The 13,282-nt window shown below is 38.2% G+C and overlaps 1 protein-coding gene across 2 annotated transcripts in view; it reads right to left on the bottom strand.

The window, feature by feature from the left end:
- USP9X (ubiquitin specific peptidase 9 X-linked) overlaps positions 1–13,282 on the bottom strand; it is a 124,657-nt gene that overhangs the window by 90,664 nt on the left and 20,711 nt on the right. For both annotated transcript variants that reach the window (XM_029930811.1, XM_029930812.1), the window contains exons 3-4: positions 2,034–2,287; positions 57–202 (exon numbers count right to left, since the gene is read on the bottom strand). In XM_029930811.1, coding sequence (XP_029786671.1) covers positions 57–202; positions 2,034–2,129 — 242 coding nt within the window. In that variant the 5' untranslated portion in view covers positions 2,130–2,287. The remainder of the gene's footprint in view (positions 1–56; positions 203–2,033; positions 2,288–13,282) is intronic.

The following is a 13,282-nucleotide window of genomic DNA, read 5'->3' as shown; positions in this document are numbered from 1 at the left end:
ATTGTTGGTTCTCCTGTGTATTACACATATTAAGAAAACAAAACAAATCAACTCACCTATTAATCATGTCATCCAACTTTGCCAGGTCAGTATGTGGAAATGCAGGTTCCTCATCTTCAAGCTGTGGGGGGGCATCACCTTGACCTTGTTCATCTGGGGGAGTTGCCGGGGAATTTTCATTGGAAGAATCAGGCGATGAAGTCTTAATTAAAAATTAGATATTTCAGATTTAGGTTTCTGTAACATATGTACATTTAATAATTCAAACCCCAACACAGATTTGGGTAAAAAGAATAAAATTTTAAAGGTGAAATCATAGTAAGTTTATGATGCTCCAGGAAGTCTCTGTGCTACTATACTGTAAAATAATTTTATCTAATCCTCAACAGCCTAAGACAGTATTAGACAGCTATTTTATAGATGAAAAAATAAACTCAAACAGTAAGTAATTAGGCCAAGGTCACACAGGTCTAACTCTATGTCAGGATTTGAACTCAGATTTGTGTTTTTAACCATGATGTATACTGCTCTTCTGCTTACATTTCCCATTATGTGAGCCCTGTCACAACAGGAATTATTGGACAAACATGAAACACATTTCTTGTGATGAGCCCTGAGTAATGTACAGAATTATTGAATCATACACCTGAATCTAATATAACACTGTATGGTAATTATATTTGGATTTTAAAAATAAGTAAAACTCAAACAGAAAAAAGAGCAAACATACTGAATCTCTCACTAGTTCCTGGTTTAAAAATAGCACCTTTGGCATCCAACACAACCTCTGACTATGTTTAAAGAAAACTGAATAGTGGATAACAAATTTATGACACAAGAAGACTTAACAACTGTCCAATATCTATGACCATGTACTTCAGTATTTTTTGGCATAAAGTGGGAACTGGAGAGGAAAAAAAAAATGAAGTTGACACACTTAATAACTGGACAATAAGAACTTCTCCTCTCCCCAAGTGACAAATTTAAGTACCCTACAGTATTTTTGCCTAAAAACTCATCCATACAGAATTCTACATAAACATGTACTAAGTGTAAGCAGAGGTCTGTGGTTCATGTGCAATACAACTCAGCTATAAATTCACCTCTAAGTGCCATTTGAGCTGTGCATCACAAATTTAGTACGTATGTCTTATGTGGGTATTCTCAATATAAAACTGTATATATTAGAAAAAGTAGCTGAAAATCAATTACTAAACTTCAACTTCAAGAAATGAGGAAAATAATAGCAATTTAAATTCAAAGGAAAGGAAAGGAACAAAGATATGACGGTAAAAGCATACAAATAGGGAGGGGAGAGAGAACCGCAGCCAAAAGTTGGTTGGTTCTGGGGCAAGTTGAAGGAAATTGATAAATCCCTAGGAAAGAGTATCAGGAAAGGGAAAACAAATTAGCAGTGTCAGAAATGAAAGATGATGTTACCATGACTCTAAGACATTAAAATGATATGAAGAAATAACAAATCTAAAACAAATTCATCCACAGAATAGAAAAAGAAAAAATACTACCCTGTGAATTTTAAGACCAACATAAAATCAGATACCAAAATCTAATTTATTCTATTTGCAAACAGTTATTTCCTTCAATCCTCTTAATCCTATGAAGTAGTTTCCCCATTTTACATATGAAAATCTGAGGCTCAGAGGTTATATTACCCAGTCATACTCTAGTATGGTGAAAAGCTCAAATTTGAACACAACATGACTGGACTCCATGCTCTGTAACAAAGGCTACACTGAATGATTTCATGCTTTGCTCTAGAAATGACATAGGGCTTAAATGCTTCATCTGAAAACTGACCGTGTAAGTAAGACACCAGCAAAAGAGGGACCACATGCTCAAGCATCACCAGCCACAGCACCTGAGCTTTCTTATACTGTTTAAGAGCTGTATTTACTTTTCTTAAAATAACTGTTCTATGGTTACTTCACAAATTATTCAGAACATGCTCCATTATTTACTATCTCATAGTATTCATACCAGTGTAGCTTTAACTAGTATCTTAAATGTCCTACCTGATTCTGTTGGAGGGGGGGCTGAGACTGTCCATCAGGAGCCTGGCCCTGGCTGTCATTCCCTCCTACTGGAGAGCCACGAGTCGTGGCTGTCATACTCGACACAGGGCAGATCTTTGCAATTTTGTCTGCTTATGTAGTTGTCTTGAGAAAAGAAATTATAGTCCACTTATAGAAGACGAAGTACCAGCATTTGTCAGTCTTAAAAAGCTCCAATTCAAGAATAAACCATCTTGCAGAGACCATTGCATAACCTACAAGAAGAAAAAAAGTACATGTGTTTTAGATTTTAAAACCATGGATTAAGGAACTGTTCCACCTTAATATTACCAGTGAATTGGGGCGCCTGGGTGGCTCAGTTGGTTAAGAGTCTTGACTTCAGCTCAGGTCATGATCTTGTGGTTTGTGGGTTCGAGCCCCACATCGGGCTCTGCGCTGACAGTGCAGAGCCGGTTTGGGATTCTCTCCCGCCCCCTCAGAATAAATAAATAAACTTAAAAAAAACTTTTTTAAAATATTACCAGTGAATCAAGACATGATTATACAATGAGAGGGTAAGGTGAAAAGCTAAAGTCTCACTAATATCATATTCAACTTAAACGGATAACTGTATATCTGCTTGTTTCAGAGTACAGCCTTATAACAGATTTCAGTTTTATCCTGGGATTCCAAACACATTATTAAAGCATTTATTTAGTTGCCAGTTTGATTCAATCACAGAATGGCAAAAACAGTCTTCAACTTGCTAATGTCTTAAATACTCCAAAAAATATGTATACTCAAGACATAAACCAGGTAACAAAATATTATTTTTAAAACAGGAAAGATTGCACAACTAACATTTATCACTGGCACTAGGTAATTATAAATGGTTTTTAAACAAGCTTATGAGAAGTCTTAACAAAAACTTTAAAAAACTTTGGGGGAAATTTTCTTTGGAAAAAGCTCGAGCTATATACTACTCCTCCAAAGCAACCCAATTTGTCAAGTGACCCTGACTCTCCACTTTTGGCCCAGTTTAGGTCACAGGCATTCCCAAAGGCAGAACAGGACAATGGAATTCTTTGTTACCTGACCAGCAAAGGTGTATAGGGGAATGCCACCAAACCCTCAATTCTGTATTATTTAAGACCAATGGCTCTCATCCTTAGTTGCATACTAAAATCATCTGACAGGCTTTGAAAAACACTAACATGCACCCCTCTCCCTCTCCAAACGGAATGAATTACTACATTTCAGAGTGAAGCCTAGGCATCAGTACTTTCCAAAATTTCTCCCCTGGAGATGGAGAACTGTGCTATGAGATTAAGAACCTTAGCTGAGGAGCTCTAGGTATTTGGTTATAAGGTGGTCATACTTTTCATTTAGTCCAGAACAGTCCATGTTTACCTATTTATTAACTTCCAATTTAAATATAATCATTTAACCCAGAGATGGGTTTCTAATAAGATTTTGTTTCACTTGTCAAGTGGTATAACAACAAAAAAGTTTAAGACCAATTAAGATCAAGTACTGGTGAGGCTAAACAGACACAGAAAACTTTAATATGTGAAGCGAAAACAGAAAACATAAATGATTGAGCAGGCTCTCTTTCACTTTTGTTTCCCATTTTCATACAAAAAAAAACTTCATGTGAAGTAAACAATTCGAAAAACCTGGAGAAACTAGCCTATAATCTTCTATCCATTTTGAGTCTGCTAGCAGATTCCTTGAGTAACTTTCTTTTCTTACCACTCAAAATTATCAGCTAATAATTTCAACTTGATTCTTTTCCACCTCAAATTTGTTCCAATCTCTTCCATTTGTTTTCCAACCTAGCTAGGTGCATGACCCACTTGTATACTCTCCCCAAAGAATGATGCTCCCATCATCATCCCCTCACTCTTCCTTGATCTTGGTCTATATATATGCTTGTATCTTCCTTGATGAAAAATCACCAACACTCTGCCTCCCCTTTTACTTCTTCCATTTTCCTTCATCTGGCTGAGTCTAACCTACCAAAATTGCTTTAAGCCAGTGGGTTTTAACTGAGGTCTATGGATGGATTTGAAGAGTAACTCTCCTAAAACTACATGCACAGCTTTATGAATGTGTATATTGGGGGGGGGAACGTCTGATTCACAGATCATCAATGCTCTACTAACTGACAAATAACTGCTTCTTGCTGTTCACCCTGTTTGGCCTCTTCCACCCTCCCTTCTTGAGCCCCCGACCTTCCTGGGCTTACACAATCCTGGATTCCAGGCTTCCTTTCCTTTCTACTTCTTTTCAAATGGTATGGTGGCAGGTAGTAGTGATGTCCGTTAAGAGTACAGTTTTGGATACTGAAATAGTTGAAAGTGTTCACTAGACAGCTGACTCTCCAAGTCTGGAATTGAAGACCTGAGGGTCTTAAATATACAGTCTATTATTCACTAAAGGGTGAAGGGAGATAGGCTCATCAAGTTAACAGTATTACCTGTGAGCTTCCCACCCACCCATAAACACAATCTCCACATGGCTACTACCTCTGTCTGAGAGTAAAGAGGCCACAATCTTGTGGGGTGTTAAGAAGCAGAATATATACCCCAAGTGTCAGGTAAATCAAGGAGAGAGGACAAATCCCGAGACACACCAAAATTAAAATGAGGGGTTTTATTAGATAAATCTTTACCATTTACACAGAATTTGTGGTATTTTTCCATAAACAGAAAACCAAGCATCTAAGAAATGACTTGCCCAAAGTACAAGTAATAAAAGTTAACAAGTCTAGAATTCTATTATCTTGTCCATTAAATCAATACCATCTCTCTCATTTTTTTGAAAAAATACTTATTTTGAGAGAGAGAGAGAACATAGGCAAGGGAGAGGCAGAGAGGGAGAGAATCCCAAGCAGGCTCTGTACTATTAGCACAGAACCCAATGTGGGGCTCAACCTAACAAACTATTAAATCAGGACCTGAGACCAGAAATCAAGAGTCAGATGTTTAACCGACTGAACCACCCAGGTGCCCCAATATGATCTCTCTTTACAAAGTCTTTCCAGGAAGCAATCCAAGGACAAAAAAATAAACAAAATATGGTGTGTACATACAATGAGATATTTAGTGTTAAAAAGGCAGGAAATTCCAACACAGGATACAACATGGATGAAACTTGCATACATTATGCAAAGTGAAATATACCAGTCACAAAGAGACAACTATTCTATGACTTCCACTGATAGGGGGTATCTACACTAATACAAAAAGTAGAAAGGTGGTTACCAGGGGGCTGAGAGGAGCGGGGGGAATGGAAATGGAGAGAAAAGACTGGGGAGTTAACAGTTTCAGCTTGGAAGATAAAACAAAGTTCTTGAAATAAATGATGGTTGCGCAATGTAAATATACTTAATGATAAATTTTAGATTATATATATTTTCCACAATAAAATTATATACACACACACACACACACACACATATATATACACATATACACATCTTCTCACCTTTCTGTCTTCTACCTCAATCAAGTTCTCCACATTTCAAGATTTCCAGTACTGCTGAGCAGGTGTAACAGGGCTCAGCATAGCATACTCTGCTCTATCCTGGTATTTTTAACAGCCATCTCTCTACCACCACATTAAGAATATGATACCTTTTTCTCAGTATGCTAGGATTGACAAATGGAAGAACAAGAAATAGGTATGGAGCAATGAAAAATATCTTCCAGATTAAAACATAATTTTTATTTCAAAATCTCCCCACTGCCACTGACAAGCTTTTTTTTTTTTTAGTGTTTGTTTATTTTTGAGACAGACACTGAGTCTGAGTGGGGGAGGGGCACAGAAAGAGGAGACACAGAATGAAGCAGGCTCCCATCTCTGAGCTGTCAGAACAGAGCCTTACACAGGGCTCAAACTCATGAACTCTGAGAGCACGACCCAGAACTGAAATCAAGAGTCAGACACTTAACTGACTAAGCCACCCAGAAGCCTCTAGAAGCTGCCTATCTTAAAGGCCAGTAACATCTACTCTATTTCTGCATGTCTTTAAAAATGAGAATGCCACTCATAAAAATGCCACAAGGATTATTTTAATAAAGGTGTTTTTGCAAATACCAAAACACACAGTAATTCTCAAAATAATAATTTTCTTTTCTCTTTCTATTATGTACGGTGCAGGGTTCTTAAATATCTGAGGTAAGAATTGGAAAATGTTTTCAGATATAATTTGGAAAGATTTCAATGGGGAAAAAATTATCAAAGATAAGCTACAACTAAGTTATCCAAGAATAACACTGCTACCTTTCATTCATTCATTCATTTATTCATTCAAAGTAGGCTGCATGCCCAGCACAGATCCCAATGTGGAGCTTAAATTCATGTCCCAGAGATCAAGACCTAAGCTGAGATCAAGAGTCAGACTCTAAATTGACTGAGCCACCCAGGAGGCTCAACACTCCTACCTTTCTTAATAAAGCACATTCAATTTAAGTGGAGGAACAGATGGGAACCACACTGTTTTACCTGATTTCAAGACACAGTCCTGAGATTCTACCAGAACTTGTTTTCCACAAAGTCAAAATAGCAATGTCCTCCACTGAGCAACTCAAAAATTATTCAAATCAGGGGTGCCTGAGTGGCTCAGTCAGTTAAGCATCCGACTTCAGCTCAGGTCATGATCTTGGAATCCATGGGTTCAAGCCCCGTGTCGGGCTCTGTGCTGACAGCTCAGAGCCTGGAGCCTGCTTCGGATTCTGTGACTCCCTTTCTCTTAAAAATAAACATTTAAAAAAAAAAAAAAAAGAGGAATTCAACAAATCCAAGGCAAAATTGTACTGTGTGAAGTTTCAAGCTTTACATAAAGTGTTAAGTTTTATTTCAGAAAAACAAAAGTACTATAAGGATCACTGTTTCTTCCTTCCTTTCACTCAGGTTTTACCAGAGATTACGTTGGATTTTCTGCAACATTAACATGTAACCAAAATGACAGAATTAGATGGTCTTTAGAAGACAGCATTCTTTCATATCCAAACTTAGCATCTCAGTATCTTCCAAGATGGGAGAAGCAACACCTTTACCTGGATAAAGATTGGTGTCATTTTACTTTTAACAAGCTAGTATTTCATAAGCAGCAACCATTCATATTCAGTTTAAAGTTTGCAGAACTGAATTTCTACAATAGCTTTCAAGTGAGAGGGACTCAAATACCAGAGAAACCCTCAAGACAAAGAATGGTCATTCTCTACCCAGTCATTATTCCACCTCTGCTCACACATTTCCTATATTTCAAAATCTCTCTTTTACAGAGTACACTGAAACCCTCTACAATTCCACACATGTATGATCTGAGTATACTACAGAGTTCCTTATCTTTCTAAAACTTTCTCTTTTTGTCCAAAAAAATAAAAGATGTTTAAACAAATCCTCAAAGCTTACTCATTCAACAAATATGTGTTGAGTGTTTACAATGGGCCACATATTGTTTTAAGCGTAAGGGAATATGGGAGAGCACAGCAGACAAATCTCTCTGCTCTGGTAGAATTAGCATTACAGATTGAGGATAGAGACTTATAACCAAGCAAAAACAAGCCTAACAGCCCAACAAATTATTTCCTTTACTGGACATAGAAGGAGTTGAGTTTCTTAGAAAACAATATGATGAGATGCCTGGGTAGCTCAGTCATTTAAGCACCTGACTTTTGATTTTGGCTTAGGTCACGATCTCACAGTTGGTGAGCTGGAGCCCTACACTGGGCTCTCTGCTGTCAGTGCAGAGCCTGCTTCAGAGCCTGTCTCTCTGCTCTCTCTCTCAAAAATAAACAAACATTTAAAACAACAACAACAACAACAACATGATAGATCATCCTTAAATTCATCCATGGAAATTTTTTTTTTTTTTTGAGAGAGAGAGAGACAGTGTTAGCAGGGGAGGGTCAGAGACAGAGGGCGACGCAGAATCCAAAGACAGGCTCCAGGCTCTGAGCTAGCTGTCAGCACAGAGCCTGACGCGGGGCTCGAACCCATGGACTGTGAGATCATGACCTAAGCCGAACGCTTAACCGACTGAGCCACCCAGGCACCCCTTCATCCATGGAAATTATCTTAAATTGTGCATTTTACCTATTACGTACCAAAACCAAAGGAGAAAATTACTCAAGTATTTCTTTCCTAATGCCTTTCTATGTTTAACTGACATCCAAAACTCGTTTTTCCCTTCTTAAAATACTTGACTCACCAGAAGTGAGAGACAGAACTGTGAAACAAGCTGTACTTAGCCTTCACCAGGCATCAGACTTCATTACTTATACTGATAACTATAAAATGAAATTTTAATTACAATGGTCTTAGACAAACTATTATTTTGCCATCAATACACTAGCATACAGAGGAAGGGCAGAACTTAAACTATGCACATTTAAAATTTTAATGTAAAATGTAAAAATCATTCCATCTTCATTTGTACTGTGAAACATCTTTTTAGTACTAAACTTGATTTCAAAATAACCGCCATTTTGGGGGAACCTAGGTGTCTCAGTCAGTTGAGTGTCTGACTTCAGCTCAGATCATGATCTCATGGTTCCTCAGGGGTGCCTGGGTAGCTCGGTCATTTAAGCACCTGACTCTTGATTTTGGCTCAGGTCATGATCTCACAGTTGGTGAGTTGGATCGTTGCATCAGGCTCACTGCTGTCAGGGAAGAGCCTGCTTTGGATCCTCTGTCTCCCTAACTCTGCCCCTCCTCTGCTTGTGCTCTCCCAAAAATAAACATTAAAAAAAAAAAAGCCATTTTTGCGTATAAAGATACTCCTATTTAGGCCAATAGTATTTGGAACTTTTTGAATTTTAAACTGGAATTTCTATTGCTATGGCAGATTCAGTATTAAACATAAACTTTTAATGTATGCATGGCTACCTAGAAGAAACCAGATCCTATCCTACACAGAAGTTTTTCTACATGAGAAAGGATATACACAACTATTGTATATGTTACACACTTCCATAGACACACCCAGAGAATGCCAAAACCCAAAAACTAAGAACACAAAATAAAAACAAAGTTATACACAGTTAATTATCTACACCAATAGCTAGACTTCCAGAATTTTTTTTAATCCCTAAGAAAACATCAAAATGTGAGTAAAAATAATTACGGGGAACAATCCTGACTAATTTTTAGGTAGCCTGATTTGTAAACATTGCTATTATATTTTCTTTAACTCATTAATTAACTACTTATTATTTCGTGTGACACACCTCACAATCAATTATATTCAGATACTACTTTCTATAACCATGCTAGTGGGCAAAGGCAAAAAAGGTTTCAGTATTTATACTACCCAAGGAATTTTCCTTTTGTGGACTTGTTGGTTCCATTCCATTCAAAGTTTCTCTGTGACTCTACAATTCTGCACCCAGTTACAATGTGCATTTATTCCCTCACACCAAGCAATTTTCAGTCACCAGCTGGGTGTCCTACAATTCAACTAAAATCCTGACACGATCTACCTGGAAATAGCATCAGATCACACAGGTTAAGGGCTCCATCAGTCCTACAAGATTATCCCCTGTCCCCCACTTCAGTTGCCAGTCACAAGTACAAGTTGTCACCTATGTTTCTTTCTAAAGAGCTATAGACTGGAGGTTCCAATGACCCCTAAAAGTCTTGGTTTCGATTTATTTGCTAGAGCAGCTCACAGAACTCAGAGAAACATTTTACTTACTAGATTACAGTTTATTATTAAAGGTACGTAACTCAGAACCAGCTAGATGGAAGAGATGTGTAAGAGAATGTACGGGGAAGGGCAAGGAGCTTCTGGGCCCATCATTCCCCCCAGATTTCCAGGTGTTTAACCAATCCGGAAGCTCTGTGAATCCCACCTTTTTTGGAGTTTTATGGAGGTTTCACTACATAGGCATGACTAATCAAATCATTGGCCGTTGAAGGTTGAACTCAATCTCTAGTCTCTCCCCATGGCCTAAGGAGGTGGAAGGGAAAGGAGCTGGAAGTTCCAACACTCTAATCACATGGTCCATTCCCTTGGCAAACAGTCCCCAATCCTTAGGGGCTTTCCAAAAGTTACTTCATTAACATAAGATACCCCCCCCTCCTTTTTTTTTTTTTTTTTTTTTTTTTTGGCTCCGACCACTTAGGAAATTCCTAGGGTTTGTGAAGCTCTGTGCCAGAAACCAGAAAGGCTGAATATATATTTAGGATATATCACAGGCTCCCTTATATTTCCATCTTAATTTATACACTACTCTAGAAAAGTTATGAGCACTTATGTATCAGGCACAATAGTAGGTGCTTTATTGTTATACAAATAAATTATTGTTATACACTCACATAATCACCATGACACCTATCCCATATGGCTACTAATCCAATTTAACAGACAAACTGAAGCTAAAACATTAAGTAACTTGAACTTGTCCAAGATGGCAGTTACTAACATGTGTCAGGCTTAAGGTTCTCCATAGCTCCCAAGATGTTCTCTCTGAATTCAGAGGGGGAGAATTAAGATGGGAAAAAAAGGGATGCGAAAGGAACAAGGATAAAGGATTGTGATCTTTCTCTTAAAATCATAGTTACTGTATCAAACTTGTACCCATCTCTCCAATTAGGTTTTATCTTTTTGGTATTAGAAATGATCACCAGGACTCTTATTAAAATACAAACCGTATCATACCATGAGGCCCTGCTTAAAAATCTTCAAAGACCAGGATGAAGATTAAAATGCTTTTCTAACAGTCTACAAGGTCCTCAAATACCCAACTTCTGCCTCACCTTGCAAGTATCCCCCAGCCGTCTGTTCTAACTCCATTCAATCTGCCTTCTTGTTCCTTCAAACACACTCCCTTCACAAGGACTCTGAAGCCTCTGAACAAGCAGTCTGCTTAGTTTTGGCCATATGAATTCACCTTCACCAGCACTCAACACACCTGAAAACTCATCAAGTAGTCCTATCTGAGGCTCTGAGAGCCAGCTACACTTTCCTTAGAGCATCTGTGTGATGATCACACTCCCTACAAAAATGAAAGTTCCATAAGGGTACAAGTGATATGAACTGTAGTCGTCATTGTATCCAAAGGATTCACTGACACACAACAGGTAGGTGGCTCAAGAGAAAAAATGGGGTGGAAGGGGTTATTAACAACAAAGTCAAACAAACCCTCTCCCTTCCCATCTCCAATTCCTCTTTTATAATGTGTCCAAAATTATCTTTTCCATTCCCACTCCACTTTAAGAGACTCCAATTTTAACAGCATCCTGGCTGGTCTCCACACTACCAATCTGTTTAGCATATTAAATTGTAAATTAACCCAATACTTCCAGTCTCTGAAACCTTTAGTGCCATCCCCTCCTCTCTACCTTTTCCATAAATACTATTCTTCAAGGTCATCCTTAATCAGCCCTGACTTTTCCCTCTCATTCCCCAATTTCAATACTACTACAGACAGGCTGACATACCTGAGATTTTAAATAAAAATTTTCTCACGGAGGTACTAGGGCAGCTCAGTCGGTTAAGTGTCCTACTCTTGATTTCAGCTCAGGTCATGGGCCCACAGTTCATGAGTTTGAGCCTGGCATCGCGCTCTGTGCTGACAGTGCAGAGCCTGCTGTAGGTTCTCTCTCATTCTCTCTCTCTCTCTCTCCCCTCGCCCCATGCACTCTCTCAAAAACAAATATTTAAGATTTATTTCTTATAGGGGTACATATGTGGCTTAGTCATTGGGCATCCGACTTCAGCTCAGGACTCTCACAATTCATGAGTTTGAGCCCTGAATAGGGCTCTTTGCTGTCAGCGTGGAGCCCCTCTCTGGATTCTCTACCCCCCCTCCCCAACTCATGCTCTCCCTCTCTCTCTCAAAAATAAACATTAAAAATTTAAACTTTTTTCTCATTAATAGTGATAATAACAAACATGTGAGTGTTTACTTTGTGTCAGGCACTATTCTCAGTTATATGTATAAAATTATTTAATCTTCAGAACAAGCCTATTATTGCCCCCCTTTCAGGAGTAAAGAAACTAGGGCAGAGTGACTACAGCCAGGATTCTACCCCACATATAAGCTCCAAGGTTCTACAGTTTTAACCACCATGTCATACATCAATAATGTTGGAAAATAAGGAAAAAGCTACTCTTGACCTCACCATATCCCCAACTCTAAGATAAACTCTATCATAATGTTTTTGATACAGAAAGACATTTTATAAAACTGGGATTTTTCACTTCGTTTAAAATGTCCACCTGTTGATTATTCTAACACTGCCAATAGCTATGACCACAGAATTTTCTTCTAAAACACTAGCACTATATCCCTAAGAAATACAGCATAATCCAAAACTATGCTATAAAAAACTATTGTTCAGTGGGAGAGGAGATTTCATGTTTCAGAGTTTAAAATGCAGCAAGTTATTTTCAATACAGCTGAGTCCACAGCTATAAACCTAAATATCCCTAAGCAATTTATTTTTAATGGTTTATTTTATTTTTGAGAGAGAGAGAGAGAGAGAGAGAGAGAGAGAGAGAGAGAGAGAGAGACAGCATGAGCAGGGGAGGGTCAGAGAGAGAGGGAGACACAGAACCAAAGACGGGCTCCAGGCTCTGAGCTAGCTGTCAGCACAGAGCTCGACACAGGGCTCGAACCCACGAACTGCAAGATTAGGACTTGAGCCAAGTTGGACGCTTAATCGATTGAGCCACCCAGGCACCCCTAGCAATTTTAAAATGTAGTCTTTGCTCAAGAGTAAAGGACTTTCTTTTCCTAGCTCCACCAGCACTGCCATTATCATTCTCGCAATTATGAGAAATTCGACACAAAACCAGTCAAGGCAGCTACTATTAAGCACAGGTTCCCCCACCCCCAAGTGTGAGGCTAGCTCTAGACAGCTTCACATTCCATCAGTAACTCAGGCTAATGCAAATGAAGATGTCTAATTAATCTGTTAAATTCAAATGCTCATATTCTATTACCACCACTATTAAACACACACAGCCCTTAATTTTTGTCACCAGATCACCATATACAAAAGTAACATTGTGGATCAATTGTACTTCACTAAAAAAATAAGCTAAAAATTTTTAAATAAAATCACTATGTACACAACCATTGCTGCTTCCTATGGATAACCTCCTATTGTGGCATCACAAAAGAACCACATCATGCATTCTAAGTTTTTTCTTTGCAGCAAAAACATATTCATTTAGAAATGCTTGGTAATTGGCTAAACACCTGTATTCAAAACTTCTCCATGCTAAGTGTCTGTCAAGTTATATGTATACA

The sequence above is a fragment of the Suricata suricatta genome, chromosome X, assembly GCF_006229205.1.
Source record: "Suricata suricatta isolate VVHF042 chromosome X, meerkat_22Aug2017_6uvM2_HiC, whole genome shotgun sequence".
Classification (NCBI taxonomy): Eukaryota; Metazoa; Chordata; class Mammalia; order Carnivora; family Herpestidae; genus Suricata; species Suricata suricatta.
This window is presented reverse-complemented; position numbering and strand designations above follow the sequence as displayed.